General features: G+C 39.1%; 1 protein-coding gene across 1 annotated transcript in view; it reads left to right on the top strand.

Moving 5' to 3' along the window:
• The window catches only part of hdac4 (histone deacetylase 4), a 293442-nt gene that overhangs the window by 231700 nt on the left and 44585 nt on the right, over positions 1–17157 (top strand). The window contains exons 18-21 of the mRNA XM_073854701.1: positions 4934–5041; positions 10235–10290; positions 12240–12327; positions 16855–16974. Of these exons, the coding sequence (XP_073710802.1) occupies positions 4934–5041; positions 10235–10290; positions 12240–12327; positions 16855–16974 (372 nt within the window). The remainder of the gene's footprint in view (positions 1–4933; positions 5042–10234; positions 10291–12239; positions 12328–16854; positions 16975–17157) is intronic.

Raw genomic sequence — 17157 nt, 5'->3', positions numbered from 1 at the left:
CTCCCATAACGTGAATTTTTTGCGTAAATGTCTCGATGAATAGAATTTCACACGCAAATGAAGTGAGTAAACTCAAAATGTTCAACTGGCAAACTAGACGCGGTAGACGCAAATTTGACGCCTCAAATGTGTCTGTTGTTAAAAGGAATAAATGGTGCTAGGCTAAATGCTAACACATTCACAACACACTGTACAAGATTAAGTGCATGCATTGAAAAAAGATAGGTATGTATGAATTTGTCTAAGTTGAGGTACGAACATAGTAAAATATTAAAAAAACGGTGGTGTTTTCCTTTAACTTTCAAATACGTTACAACCTGAATGGATGCGTGTGTTATGTTAGGGGCGGGGCCATGCTCGGTGGCTCCAGTGTGCACAGAAATGTGGAAAAATGGTTTAACTGTATAACTATACAATTCAGTACTACATAGTTCACAGTAACGCGTTTCAGCAATACATTTCTAACATTTATAATGTGGTTATTATAAACAATTCTCTGAAATGACTTTGCATGTGAATTCCTGTATAATATGTCTACATTCTCTACCCCTAGGCAAAACCTACCAGCACTATGTTTAGGGGATTGTAGATGTGTTGTGTGGTTCCTGTGGTGTCCTAAATGGTTGTTAGATGGATCTTAAACTGGACCAAGTTTAAGGAGCCCATCCACAGGTTTCTGTGACATTCTGGTCTCTAGATATGACGCGTTTCCTCCTTTCCCCCATAGTCCACTCTATGAAATTGGACCGTTTTATTTATTTCAGGTAAAAAATAAGTCTTACTGCTTAGGAAATAAAAATACATCTGCTTAGCAAGACACAATATTTGAGGTATCACTGTCAGAAAAAAAATTGTAAAAAATTGACTTAAGCTTGCACTGGAGGAGTATCCTTTACAAAGGTCCTAATATCTAGCATTTACATTTGTTAGCAAAATAAACATTTAATGGTATTAATATGCAATCTTTGGTACCAATATGTACCTCTAAGTTATTAATATTAACTATTTAGGTGCAAAGGTGTACTTTTTGAAAGTAGTGACAGCTAGGGACTATTTTTGACCATTATTCTTATTTAAGGGCGTAGGATGTGTCACATGGCAAAGTTTAATTTTGGGGTCACAGGGTTTGTTCAGATGCACGACCCTAATTATGAGCTATATAGTGATGCCTGTCTTATGTTTTGTACTTTGAACACCTGTTATTCTGCAGACCCGGTAGTTTACGCTTCATGAATTATTCTGTATTTTACCCATGACCCCATTTAAGTCCAATGTGCTGAACTATTAGCGTATATGTGTGTGTTTGTGTGTGTAGAGATGTGTATGTGTGTGTTCTTGCAGTAATTACAGGCTTTAGGGCAGTCGTGTGGTTGCATAATCAGTGATTTCTTATGAATGGCTGTTTTCTGTCTCTAAGCATTCTGGGACCTCCCCCTATCCTAGCCATGTCTCTTCCTACACTATTTACCTTTCGTGTTACAGAATAAATGCCCGTTCTCACCCTGTTGAGCAAACTCCCAGCATGCACATCTTCTCTGTAATGGCTCTTTTCTTTTGGTATGCTGTGCGTGGCCCTTTGTGTGTAGTTGATTTTGTGTGTCAATCTTGAAGCTTGAACAGCATAGCCCTTCCTGCTTGTTCGGCAATCAAACTACCATGTGGAAATGAGGTTAGTATAAAAGACGGTGTTTGCGGACCATTCAGTGTGAAAGCTTTGCGTACTGTGCCGTGTATGAACCCTATGGGTGTGTTTGCCGTCCCACTGTGGTGCCGGCTAAAACAAACATCTCACTTCTCACGTGTAGTCTGTCACAGACCTGTCAGCAGTGAGAAAACACAGAGACGTAGCTTACTGAGCAAAGAACTGGGTTTTGAATATTTTAAATGTCACATTTTTACAATGTTGCATTTTTAAAAAACTGCTTTACATTAAAGACGAACAAGAAAACCCCAGAAAATGTAAACATTTGTGTATACCGTCTATAGCATATTAAAGATATTGTATAGTATTATTCCAAATTTTATTGTCCTTGACCTTGTAAACTAGATTTTAATGTAATCAAATTATGAACAAATTGAGAAATTTTAGCAACATCACAAAGTGCGCCGAGTTATAGGCGAGTTTCTGGCCAATTTTGTTTGCGATTTTGCTGCATCCACCTACAAAACTAAAGTTTTGATATATTTTCGGTAGCAAATTTACTAAATATCTTCATGGAACATGATCTTTACATAATAAACTAAGGATTTTGGCATAAAAGAAAAATGTACAATTTTGACCGATGAAATATATTTTTAGCTTTTTCTACAAACGAACAGTTTGGTTCCAAAACGGAATATATCCATTTTGACTAATTTGGGTAAGAAAGTGACAAGGTGAAAACCACTATTTTCTGTTACAAACTTTCACATAGCATCTTTAGGTTATAATAACATTAAAAATTCAAATCCATAATTTGATTTTCTAAGATTTATTATAAAAACTGATTATTTTTACCACCAATTTTTTCAAAATGCTATAAATCACTTGAATCAAAATATAAATGTGCATTCATCTTTGCCATGTTATATTCATTTAGTTGACTAGTGGTATACACTGATTTAAAAAAAATAAACATTAATGGCATTAATCAAAACACTTACTTTGTCTTATTAAAACACTGTCATTGCTGCTGTCATCCTTGGGACATCGTTCAGCTGTAAAATGTTTTGGTCCTGCTTGATTTTCGTTGACTTCGAGTAAAAAAATGTAAAGTTTTTCATAAGATCTGCTGGGGTCAATGTGTTAGCATGACAGAAGCTTGATGCTGTCGTGTGAGAACAAGCAACAGCCGACATTTTTCCAACACCCGAGTGCCTCTCACGTAAATTATTCGATTTTGATGGCTTACTTTTCTTCACTGCCACAGAAAACCACCACAGGTTTATCAATGACATCACTGTATTATTTTATTTTGTTTGTTTGTTGATCACGAAGTACAAAGTAGATGAGGAAAACGATTCCGTGTGTATTCAAAGCAAAGCCATTAATGTTTACAATGCGTGAAATGGTGCGCTTTGATTGGTTAGGCGGATTTATTGCATTCTGCTATGAAGGAGGACTGGTGTTTGTTGTGGTTTGGGAAAAAGGGAAAAAAGATGACAGAATAACACGACGGATATTGGATTTTGCAAAAAATTAAGAATTGACTTTTTAATATTGACCTGATACAATACTGATTTTGGCGGTAACTATTTTTTATGTAGTTTATCGCGTTTTGGAACCAAACTCTTCAAATACCCATGCGACTTACGACTAGTTTTGTGGTCACATTTAGGCGGTGTTGTGCAAATCTTCCCACAGTGACGTAGATTTGTGGGGGAGTGTTTGAATGAGGCATTTAAGGAAAATGTGTGGATGAGATATATCTTTGAGTTTGAGACTTTACAGATCTTCTATGTGCACAAACAGCTATTAACACCCCAAAGACAAAGTAATGCATAAAAGCGCATCATATGACCTCTTTAATGCATAAAAAAAGATATGAGAACTTCTATAGATATATTTTTATTTTCTAAAAATTGCTAGAAAACCTTTCCATGTAATACTTTTCTTAATGAATCCTTATTCAGTAATTTGGATGGGAGTTTTGTTACTATATCTGTTCTTGGCTCGCACGCAGCAGAGGGCCAAGCCAAACAAACATAATTAAATTTATCTCTATAGCAGTTTTAACAGTGCTACAAAAAGCATTTTATCACAAAAACAGGATATAGAAAAAAATTATATAGCAAATATTGATGAAAAAATTTATAACAGACAGAAATGTGACCATTTGTGTCATCATCGGATCAATTCAGCCCACTTAATACAGGGTTGACACGGGTCCCTGAAATACTTGAAAGTTGGTGAGGTTTTTGAAAATATGCATACATAGATACAGGTCATTGAAAGTGCTTGAATCTATTTTATGCAAGAAGTTTTCTGGGAAAAAAATCCATATTATTCCCTGTGTAGTGTAGGATAATATCATAAAAATTCTAGACTTTTTTGACTAGACTAAACTGTTTGCTTTAAATGCTTATATCTTCCGCATGCGAATGTTGATTCATACCAAAATGCTTTTTTGCATAGTTGTGTTTGACACATGAAAACGTCTCCCTGAGAAGGGACAAGACACTGAGTCTCCCTTGCCATACTTCCTGTGTCCCTGTAATGCCGCTTTTGGCAATATTTCAGATAGCGCCACCCTGTCTTTGTTGTTAAACCTCACCATTGGTTGAATTTGATATACACATTCAGACACACTTGGAGGCGTCCCCAAAGTGTCACCGCAGTGACGCAGCGTCAGTTCCATCGAAAGGGAACTATAACAATGTAACTTAAAGGAACAGTATGTAAGAAATGTATATCAATTAATCATAAAATGGCCCTGAATATGTCACTAGACATTAAGAAATAATTTTCATTTTAAATACTTGTTTTAAAAAAAAGTGGAGTTGCAGCCCTCAACTGATGTTTATGTTGTCATTTTGTGTATTGGCCACCAGTTGTGTGATTGCAGTACCGGTTTTAGCCACAAGTTTTGTGATTGCAATACCAGTTTTGGCCACAATCCTACATACAGTTCCTTTAAAAGATAACACAATGTAACCTTGCTCTCACATGAAATGTGTCCACACATTTAGTCCTTGAATTGGAGGGTATTGGACCTGAAAAGTCCTTGAAAGGTCCTTGAATTTGAAGTTAACTAAGGTGTGGGAACCCTGTAAATATAATTACATTTCCCACCGCTATACTTGAGATTGAGAGCGTGTGTGTTTCAGGACAGCGTGTGCAATCTGTTCCTCTCACATATAAGCTTGCTTGCCCAAATTCTTGGTATTTGAACAAGACAGTGAGCACAGCATGTCAACTCAAAATGTAACAGGACTTGTTTGTGTGTCTCATCAGGTTGATAGTGACACTATCTGGAATGAAGTACACTCCTCCAGCGCTGCTCGTCTGGCTGTGGGCTCTGTGGTCGATCTGGTCTTTAAGGTGGCATCTGGAGAGCTGAGGGTAAGACTTTCTCGCTTTCATATGCACCACTGTGTATAGCGGTGGTCTACTGTACAATACGTTTTATATTAAATAAGCCGCCATGTTGATTTCAAACCGAGGCTGAAAGGGATGGACGTTTAGAGCGAGCGCTTTAAATGTATTGTTTTGTACCGGCATGCCGGTCATTCAGCCAGAAAATACATCATTTTGCCTTTAACTGAGTTAAGCAGCTTTAAGATCAGTCACAATGCAAACATTTTAAAGATTTAAATATATTTTTGTTTTCAAAATCAAGTTTTACAAGATGTCCATAGTTTTATTAGGAATTGAAGTAGTGGTCTCATGAAACCACTTTTTTTCTTCAAAGATGGATGTAATGTTTTGCACTCTGAAGGAACTGAAATGGAAACCTTGGTTTCACAGTGGAGAGTTTCATCAGACCTACCGAGCATAGAAAAACAATCTTTAGTGTGGTACATATACGAACTGGTAGTTAAGGTCTGGTTCCTTTAGAGTTTATTTGTGGTTTTGGGGTATCCTGCTATGATATGGGCGGTCTTCACTGCGCATGTAGTCACACACCCATAACAGAACGGTTTTCTCCAGGCTTTAATGAATGCAATTTTACCCAAACTGCATCTCTCAACCCCTGCAATACGCCGACATTAACACCCGCTTGCATCTGTCTCATTGTTAGTGCTCAGCGGGTGGTTGCGCGTTAGCAAACTCCAACACCAAACTGATCAGTAATGTCTATTACAGAAAACTTATTACACAGCTGCTGGTGCTCATTTATCCACACACAGTAGGCCATCTCAAGTCGTTTTTGATAGTGTATTTTTTTATGTGTGCAATGGTTTGGGTTGTGTTGCAGTTTTGTGGTTGAGGTTTCGGTTCAGTAGGTAATTGGTTAATGAAGGAAAATCAATAGGGAGATTTAAAGCTAATACTAATAGTTTGGTTAAAGGAATAGTCTACTAATTTTCAATATTAAAATATGTTATTACCTTAACTAAGAATTGTTGATACATCCCTCTATCATCTGTGTGCGTGCACGTAAGCGCTGGAGCGCGCTGCGACGCATCGATAGCATTTAGCTTAGCCCCATTCATTCAATTGGTACCATTCAGAGACAAAGTTAGAAGTGACCAAACACATCAACGCCCCTCCCATCCAAGACGAGCAGTCACACGAGCAAGCTTGGTGGTACAAAATAAAACGCAGCACTTTTCCAAGCGGATTTAAAAGAGGAACTATATTTTATGGCGTAATAGCACTTTTGGGAGTACTTCGACTCGCCTGAAAAGTCCGCTTCCCCTTCTCACTCTCATAATGGGAGAGGGAGGGTGTTACTGCGCCGAGTCGAAGTACTCCCAAAAGTGCTATTACGCCATACAATGATAGTGTCACTTTCTGTCTCTAAATCTGCTTAGAAAAGCGCTACGTTTTATTTTGTACTCACGCCATCTCTGCTCGTTTCTCATGCTTAAATAGGAAAAACTCTTGATGTCGTTTGGCCACTTCTTAACTGTGTCTCTCTCTCTCCCATTGACTTACTCTAAGCTAAATGCTTTCGAAGCGTCGCTCTCTCCAGCGCTTACGTGCACGCACACAGATGATCTTACTCAACAATTCTTCAGTCTCACTTTATTTTGATTTCGACTATTTCTCTCTCTTAATCTCTTACTCACAAAAAGTCTCTCACTCACTATCTGTCTCACTCTTAATCTTAAAATGTGTTCACTGTCTTTCTCACTTTCTGTTTTCTTATCTCGTCACTCTTTCTCTGTCCATCTCTTTCACACATCTCTGTCTTTCTCACTGCTCTGTCTCTTAGTCGTGCCACTCTTATCTTTTTGTCTCACTCCATCTCTGTCTCTACTCTCTCTTTGGCTCTTTGCAGTGTCTTACTCTCTATATCTCACTCTATTTTTGTTTCACTATCTGTCTCTCTCTCTCTCTCTCATCTCAGTCAGTCACACACACACACACACACACACACACACACACACACACACACACACACACACACACACTATTTGTCTCACTCTTTCTTTTTCTTACTCACACTTTTTCTGTCTCACTCTCATTTTTCACACACTCTCTGTCTCACTCTCTGTCTCTATCACACTGTCCTTCTCTCTTTCTTGTCTCACTCCATCTCTGACCCTCTCTCTTTCTCTCTTCGGCTCTTTCGCAGTGTCACTGTATTTATCGCACTCTCCCATTGTCTCACTCTCTTTTCAGCTCTCAGTCTCTCTCACACACTGTTTCACTCTACGTAAAATACATTGCACTCCTTTTTGTCTCGGGATCCCTATCGTTTTGTCTCTGTTCATCTCTTTCACTGCTCTGATTACCCGGCATCTGATGGTCTCACGGACACACACACACACACACACACACACACACACACACACACACACACACACGTGACACCTTTTGTCTCTACTTTTTCTGGTGAATGTTTCTCAGCTTCAGAGTGGATATTTGACGAGCTCTCTGTCCATCTTCTTTAATACACACACTCTTCCTCATCGTGATTCTTACTATGAATCTCTAAAACTCTCACTCTTTGAGTTCTTCGCAGTGTCACTCTATGTTGGGATGACTCACTCTCCCTTTATTATGTCAATGAGCACGTGACGCGATATTCTTTGTATGCACTGCTTTTTACGTCCTCACTACGGCACGTGCTTTTGTCATCTCTCTCTCTCTCTCATCTCTCTCATTTCTCTGATAACTGCTGTCCAATCTAGTTTGCACATACTCTCGTGGTGACTCACTCACACACTTTATCTCACTATTTTTAAGTCTGAACCACTAACTTTCTTGTGATGATGCGCGCGTCCTCACTATGACACGCCCTTTACTTTTTCACTCTCGTATCTGACTAGGTCCTCTTTCCGGCAACGATCCCAGAAGCACACCCTCTCTGTTCACACAGATGCCCTGGCAATTTTACGGGTATTGTCTGGGACCAAAGGTCTGTGTGAATGGGGTTTCTGTCACATCTCCACACTTTTGTCTCAAATTCTTTTTGTGTCTCACTCTTTTTTGCGCTCACTCTCTTTTCACTCTCGGCCCATCTCTTTCACACACTCTCTTTCCTCTCTTTCTTATTTCCATCTCTGTCTCTCTCACTCTTTGGTTCCTTCGCAGCGTCACTCTATTTAACTCACTCTCCCATTGTCTCAGTCTCTCAGCTCTCTCTCTTACACTGTCTCACTCTCTTCATTGCACTCTTTTTGTCTCACCCTATTTTTGTCTTTCTCTCTCTTTCACTCTCTGTCACATCTATTTCACATACTCTCCCTCACTCACTCACTCACTCACTCACTCACTCACTCATCTATTTCACATCACTCACTCACTCACTCACTTTCTCTCTCTCTCTCTCTCTCTCTCTCATCTCTCTCACACACTCACACACTTTTGTCTTACTATTTTTGTCTCACTCTTTCTTTATGTCTCCCACTCTCACTTTTTCACTCTTGGTCTATCTCTTTCACACAAAGCACACCCTCTCTTTCCCTCCCTTCACTATTGTCTCACTATTTTCTGTCCATCTCACACTTTTGTCTCACTCTCTTTTGTGTCTCTTGCACTCTCACTTTTTCACTCTCTGTCCATCTCTTTCACACACACTCTTACTCTCTTTCTTACTCCATCTCTGTCTCTCTCACTCTTTGGTTCCTCGCAGCGTCACTCTATTTAACGCAGCTCTCTCTCTTACACTGTCTCACTCTCTTCATTGCACTCTTTTTGTCTCACCTTATTTTTGTCTTTCTCTCTCTTTCACTCTCTGTCCATCTATTTTGCATACTCTCCCTCACTCACTGCCTCTCTCTCTCTCTCTCTCACTCACTCACTCACAGGCTCACGCACTCACTCACTCACAGGCTCACGCACGCACTCACTCACTTTGTCACTCACTCACTCACTTATTGCACTCACCCATCTCCTTCTTACACAAACACACTCTTTCCCTCCTTCACTATTGTCTCACTATTTTCTGTCCATCTCCACACTTTTATCTCACTTTCTCTTTCACTCTCTCACTTTTTACACACACACACATCACACACACACACACACACACACAATCTTTCTGTCTAATCTCTGTCTCTCTCACTCTTTGGCCCTTTTCGCAGTTTTTGTGTCTCAGTCTGTTTTTACTCTTGGTCCACTCTCTGTCCATCTATTTTGCATACCCTACCTCTCTTTGTCTCTCCCACTCACTCACTAACTCGCTCACTCACTCACTCACTCACTCACTCACTTATTGTCTCACTATTCCTTCTGTTTCTCTCTTTCTGTTTCTTTTTCTTTCTCTCACTTTCGCTATCTCTCTTATCACTCTGTCCATCTCTTTCTCAGTCACTCACTCACTCTCTCTCTCTCTCTCTCTCTCTCTCTTTTCTTGCTCTCTCATGGCTGTACACACACACACACACAATCTTTGTCTCATTATTTTTGTTTCACTTTTTTGTCTCTCACTTTTTCACTCTTGGTACATCTCTTTCTCTTTACTCTCTCTCTCTCGCTCTTTCACTCCCTCATTATTGTCTCATTATTTTTGTTTCTCTTATTTTTGTTTCTTTTTTTCACTCTTACGTTTTTCTGTCCATCTCTTTCAGTCACTCACTCTCTCTTTTTTCTTGCTCTCTCTCTCTCTCTCATGGCTGTAATAATAATATCCTCTGGAGTGAAGTGGAATAATATCATCAGTGAACCTCACATCATTAGATGCCGGACACTCACTGTTAGTAGCATCCGCTGAGTGTTAAAGTCCAGCGGGCGAATGGAAAAGACATTAGCTGTAAAAAAAAAACGTCAAAGAGGGATCCTTACAGGAAAAGAAGTATGTGAGCGGTGCGTCCCGGAATCACTTTGGAATTTGTGCGTGTGGACTCGTTCACATGCATTAATGAATTTCTGTGTTCTAACCACTTTCCAGTGTTTAAAGTATTTTTTCTGTCCCCATTTACAGTAAAATGTTGTATTAAGTGAAAAAATCACAGCCAGTCAAACCACATATGATGATTAATTTAAAGTGGCAGGAACGTGGTGCAGTATGAGAGTTTTTCACTGTGGGTGTGACAGCTATGTGGCGAAGGAATCTGGCTACCTATAAACACTTGCTTTCTTTGACACGGTGTACAGGTGCTTGTCATGGAGGCTAAAACAGCTGTGTTTATTTGTTTGCAGAATGGCTTTGCTGTGGTACGACCTCCAGGACACCACGCTGAGGAAAGCACTCCAATGTACGTTCCTTCTCTGCATGCTTCTTCAAACCACACTCACTGTATCTCAGTGATCTCAAAATAAACTTCACAACCGATCAGCATCTACTTCACACACACACAGTCGGTGTTATGCACATTATACTCTCACATAAATGAATTCCAGCATTGGAGCTCGAAGTGGACCGCCTGGCCAAGACAACAGAGGCTTTCCAGCACTCGCACTAACTTCAATAGAGTAATATGAATTGTCGGTGAGGTGATGAATAAAACACAGTAGGGGCTGATATTATCTCGGCTCTGACTCGGGGCAGTTTTATTTGAATTACTATCCCGGTACAGTTTTTATATGGAATGCTGTTTTTGGTGCCTACCACAAACAGGGTAGGCTTTTCTTATAAAAATCAGCATATCATATATATATTAAAATCACAAATCAGTTTTTGTAATTATATTTCATCTTTACCACATTTTGGTAACAAGTTTGCAAAAAACCACAAACTTTGTGAAATGAATGCAAAGTAAACAGTTAGGTTGACCTCCTAAGGTTGGCACTTTTCAGAGTTTTCTCTGTTACTGAACCAAAACGCCTTCAAAAGAATTGATTTTCCCTATTAAGTGCCATTTTTTCGTAGCCTAGAACCTTTTACATGCATGTTGCCTGATTCTGAGCAGTTTGGGTACACCGCATTTTAATATTCAACTCCAGCATTTGTGTGACGTCTTAGGGGTGTTTCAAGTTCGCTCAAGTTTGTTATTTCAAATGTAGGGGCGCAGTATGTGCGCTCATAATGAAAGCTAATTTTTCCAGGCCGCACACGTCCGCACCGCATTGAGTTAAAACATTTCAACTTTCTAGAATGACGCAAGCACACCGCAGGTCATGTGACAAGAACCAACAGACAGTTGCGTTTTCCGCGCGGATTCAGACGCGAAATGTGAACCGCCCCTAAGTCATCTTTAAAGAGCACCAATTGTTCGATTCACAATTTTTAATTTCCTTTGGTGTAAGTGTTGTATTAGTTCATGTTAACCATATGCAAAAGGTACAAACCCCAAAGTAAACGATGACGCGAGTTATCATCTCCTACGTAAATCTCTTTTCTTGGACTACAACAAACACACAGATTTTAGGCAACATTTTAGTTTCTGTGATTGGTGATGTAGACAAGACTGACATTATCAAAATTTCCCCTGCTTGGACTCACAGCCTATAAGTTAACTCCTGTTTGCATTGCATTGTGACCGAATCTTTCAAACATGGTAAGGAGCATCACGTTTCCGGCTGATGTCAGAGGAATTCAGGCCAATCACAACGTCTGGCCAATCAGGGACACAGAGCTTTTCAAATCCATGCGTTTCAGGAAAAAAGTGAAATCTGGTGCTACCAAAATGTACGGTATGTGGAAAATAATGTGTTTTAACCATAAACCATGCGAACACAATGTATTATACCAAATACACAAAATAACGTTGTTTTTTAGCAATGAAATAGGTGCACTTTAAGATTGCTGGTCTACCCAAATGAATGTCAGATATCATTAACATGGACTGAATTCCCCTTTAATTACAGTTTATCTGCTCTAAATGTCTCGCCCATCACAGCCGTTCCACCTTCTTTATATCCCAGCTCATTACAGAAAGGTTAAAGTAAACGAGGGTTCCCAAGTCTCTATGGCGAAAGGTTAAATACAACGATTGTTCAATGGATGTCGTGCATGGGAAGCAGACCACAGTCGGGTGTCTCTGCCGCAGGCCGTGAGCCAGCCATTGCTCTCCCGCTCTGATGTCAAGCCAGGACGTGGTTGGGGGCGAATGGTGTCATTAGTGAAATAAGACGATCTATCAGGCCAGGAGGTCCACACAAACGCTCATGAACATATCATTCTCCGTAGATCACACATCAGTCGATTCCCACAGTTTGGGGTTCTCTCACACATGCTGTTTTTTGTTTTGAACACAAATAATAGGGGATTTTGCTACTTCAACTCAGTCGCCATTGCAGCTAAACTCCTCCAGCAGAGACTCAACGTCAGTAAGGTTCTCATTGTAGACTGGGTAAGTGCACAGTATTTAATACCATATACTTATGCCATGACCAGCTTTGTTGTTTAAGCAAAGTTTTAATGACCATCCATATTTATTTTGTCTGTTTATTAATATGCAAATACATGAAAATATGTAAACAAAATGTGTAATAAGAACCATTTTCAAAACAAAATACAAATGGCTTATTCAGGCAGAAGTTGATATGTAGTATGACCTCCCTTGGCACTAATTTTAGAAGTAATCTTACTTCATGGTATTATACCAGGCTTCATTCAGATTTAAAGGTATAGTTTACCCAAAAAATGAAAATTCTGTCATCATTTTCTCATCCTCATGTTGTTCCAGAACTTTATGAATTTCTTTTTTCTGATGAACACAAAAGAAGATATTTTGATAAATGATGGTAGGCACATTGCTGATGGTAACCATTGACTTTCAAAGTGGGTAAACAAATACTATGGAAGTATTGTGATAAATGATGAAAAATATATTTTGTGAAATTGTGACAAATGATGGCAAGCACACAGTTTAACGGTACCCATTGAATTCCATCGTATTTATTTTTCCCTATTATGGAAAGTCAATGGTTACAATCAGCTCTGTGCTTACCATCATTTATCAAAATATCTTCTTTTGTGTTCATCAGAAAAAAGAAATGTATACAATGATGACAAAATGTATCCCTTTAAAGGAAAACACCACGGTTTTTTTCAATATTTGTTGTTCTTACCCCAACATCATGAATGTGTTAGCATTTAGCCTAGCCCCATTCATTCCTTAGGATCCAAACAAGGATGAATTTAGAAGCCACCAAACACTTCCATGTTTTCCCTATTTAAAGACTGTTACACGAGTAAGTATGGTGGCACAAAATAAAACATAGCGAGTGAATTTTTAAAGCAGATAAAGCACTTAGTTTGCAGCATTTCGGCCTCGGTCACAGTAATATTGACGGAAGTTTTAAGCAAGAGGGGGAGCAGTCAGGAGTGATGATGTTACTGCGCGCCGAGGTCGAAACAAATCGCCACGTTTTATTTTGTGCCACCATATATACTCGTGTAACTACTCTTTAATTAAAGGGGGGGTTTGAAGTGGTATTGGTCAAGCATTCTGACTTATTAACATCAGTTATAGAGTTGTTTCCTCATGCTAAACGTAGGCTAAAGTGTCAACAAATACAGTTGACGCGCGTGTTTACAGAGTATTTCTGTGCCGAAGTGCACTTCGCCAGGGTTCGAATACAAGTTTCGGCTAATTTTTTTCGATTACGGTTCTAACTGACGTTTCAGGGGTTTTCGATACATATCACTTCTTTATATGGGCTTCCGCCGGAAAACTTCCCCCGGAAAACCCCGCCCAGCCGTCAGTCAGCGGGAGACGCTAGAGCTTGCTAACAGCTTATCACGCCACTCAGCCTTGTTTAATTTCAAAAGTCAACAATGAGCACAACAAGAAGTGTGTTCTGTTGGATGTAAGGAGAAGACATCCAGCCTTATGGAAACTCAATGGATAGCTAGTTTATTATCCGGATTAGCAGCGGAGTTTTGCGTGTGTGTTTGATGCTGTGGATTTTCAGAACCGGGTCATGACGAGTTACACGTGGTAAGTAAGACTTCTGTCTTATGTTGGAAATAGGCGCGTGTATACATTTTATATAACATGACACGAACATGTAGTGAATCATACAGTTCAAATCCAATTTCAGTGTTGTATAGTGTTGTATGACTCGTACTCGCTCCTCCCGTGTTATGAAATATTGCATGGACCTCCTTCTTCATTTAGGAATTAAATCGTATTTATCGGAAAGATTCGGTAAAGACTAATCTTTGCTTTTATGCGAAATCTGTATTAAACTAAAGGTTACTCTTCAGAGATATAAAGGATGTCATACTACTCCATAGGTACTCCAGATTAATATCAGAAATGCAGAAACAGCGTGTGTTACGTGAGCTTTAATTAAAGAAAACGTTGAAGTGTTTGAGTGGCTTCTAAACGTGTCATCCCTGTTTGGACGTCCTAAGGAATGAATGGGGCTACGCTAAATTCTAACACGATTCGGACGGCTGATTACAAATGATTAAGTGCTATTCGCATTGAGATAAAGATAGTCGATGTATTCATGCATTTGTCTAAGTTGCAGGTAAGAGCACGTGCATACGCGTGATACAACTATTGAAAACGGTGGTGTTTTCCTTATAAGGTCGTTCATGATATTACAAGAGAGCCAGATTATTGCTGTTGCTCAAGTGTAAGGTGTAAATATTTACCAGCTTTACTCTTGATTTAGATTAGCTGTTTATTCTTGGGGGGGGTCTGTTTTTTAATTCTGCGATACAACATCCATATTTATAGAAATGAGACTCAGGAAAATACAATATACATATGCGTCTTTAGTACATTTTATATAACAGTACTGTATATATACTGTACTGACAACATCAAATCAAATTTGAACCGCGTTTTCCATATAAATGTGCGGGCATTTGTAACACAGACATTTAATTTTGGACGTGTATGAAATTAGTTGCATGCACCAACCCCGCATTTAGGAAGTAGGTACATTATTCTTACGGAAGTCGTCAGAGAAGACACAGACATGGCCGATTCGGACTGGATTAAAAATGCGACAGAGTGTATCAATGCAGAAGGTTACGATTTGCATGTTTATGAACCTGGACCACAACTAATCTCAGTCCCATAAATATATTTTTAAATATACATCATCTGAAAGCTAAATAAAAAGCTTTTCCATTGATGTATGCTTTGTTAAGATAGGACAATTTTTGATCCGAGATACAATTATTTGAACATCTAGAATCTGAGGGTGCAAAATATCTAAATATTGAGAAAATTAGCTTTAAAGTTGTCCAATTTAAATCATTAGCAGCACATATTAATAAATGATAAATACATTTTGGATATATTTACTGTAGGAAGTTTACAAAATATCTTCATGAAACATGATCTTTACTTTATATCCTAATGATTTATGGCATTAAAAAGGGATAATTTTGACCCATATAATGTATTGTTGGCTATTGTTACAAATACTGTATACCCGTGCGACTTGGTTTTGTGGTCCAGGGTCACATATATGCATTTGCCAAATGCTTTAATCCAAAGTGACTTCAACAGTGAACTTCAACGCTTGACACTTAAAGGGTTAATTCACCCCAAAATTACAATTTTATCATAAATCACAAAATCAAACTGAAGTCAATGGGACAGTGTCCGATTTTAATCAAAAATATCTAAAAATGTGTTCTGAAGACAATCGAAGGACTTTGTGGTTTAGAACGACACGGGGGTAAGTGATGTATGATAAAAATTTAATTTTGGGGTGAAGTAACCCTTAAAGGAATAGTATTTTCATGTTCAATATTATGTTATTACCTTAACTTAGAATTGTTGATACATCCCTCTATCATCTGTGTGCGTGCGCGTGGGCGCTGGGGCGCGCTGCGACGCTTTGATGGCGTTTAGCTTGGCCCCATTTGTTCAATGGTGCCATTTGGAGATGGGGTTGGAGGTGACCAAGCACATCGACGTTTTTCCTGTTTGGGACGAGTGGTTGTGCGAGCAAGTTTGGTGGTGCAAAATAAAACGTAGCACTTTTCTAAGCAGAAATATGGCGTAATAGCACTTTTGGGAGTATTTCGACTCGCCTGAAAAGTGCTCCCCTTCTCCCTCTCATAATGGGAGAGGGAAGAGTCGAAGTACTCAAAAGTGCTATTACGCCATAAAATATAGTTACTCTTTTAAATCCGCTTAGAAAAGCGCTACGTTTTGTTTTGTACCACCAAACTTGCTCGTATAACTACTCGTCTTAAACAGGAAAAACAGTGTTTGGTCACTTCTAACTTTATCTCTAAATGGTACCATTGAATGAATGGGGCTAAGCTAAATGCTATCGAAGCGTCGCAGCGCGCTCCAATGCACGCACACAGATGATAGAGGGATGTATCAACAGTTCTTAGTTAAGGTAATAACATATTTTAATATTGAAAATGAGTAGACTATTCCTTTAAATTAAGGTTTCTGAATCATTCCCCTGCAGACATTGCACTGGAAGTCACTTAAGATTAAAAGCTTCTGTAAAATGACAACTACCCAGGACAGACTATGCAGGACAGCGTCTGTCTCATCCTGAGCCGGTGCTAGCGTGAAATGGATCCACAGGCACAGGAAGGTCAAGACTCTGGTGGGGTCATTAGTGTTTCAGGATTCCTTTAAAACGGCTTTAATTTCCTCATGTTTGTCACGCTGTCCTTCAAAAAAGACTCGAGCAGCTATGACATGAAAAGAAATGCCGCTCTTTTAACAGCCCTCCTGTAGCACAGACCACTTAGAATAGAACTTTTATACGGTGTTCATTCCAATGTGAATCTGCCAGTGTGATGATACGTCTTATTTGTACATTGTGGAAGTACGTTGTGTTCTTTTCATGCAATGATTTTGAGCAAAGAATGTGCAAACTTGATTGCATTCCAATACCAAACAGATGAGGTGTAAGTTGTGTGTTATATTGTTCAATAGGATGTTCACCATGGCAATGGGACTCAGCAGGCTTTCTACAGCGACCCAAATGTCCTGTATGTGTCTCTGCATCGCTACGATGATGGGAACTTCTTTCCCGGAAGTGGAGCCCCTGATGAGGCAAGTTTAAATTCTAGTTTAACTCAATCATATGTGGATGTCTTTTAAAGGTGCATTGTGTAACTTTTGTGTAACAAGGATCTCTTGACAGGAATGCAATATAATAAACATAAATATATTATCAGGGGTGTATAAAGACCTTACATAATCAATTGTATTGTTTTTATTACCTTAAAATGATTT

The sequence above is a fragment of the Misgurnus anguillicaudatus genome, chromosome 17 (genome assembly GCF_027580225.2).
Source record: "Misgurnus anguillicaudatus chromosome 17, ASM2758022v2, whole genome shotgun sequence".
Lineage (NCBI taxonomy): Eukaryota > Metazoa > Chordata > Actinopteri > Cypriniformes > Cobitidae > Misgurnus > Misgurnus anguillicaudatus.
This window is presented reverse-complemented; position numbering and strand designations above follow the sequence as displayed.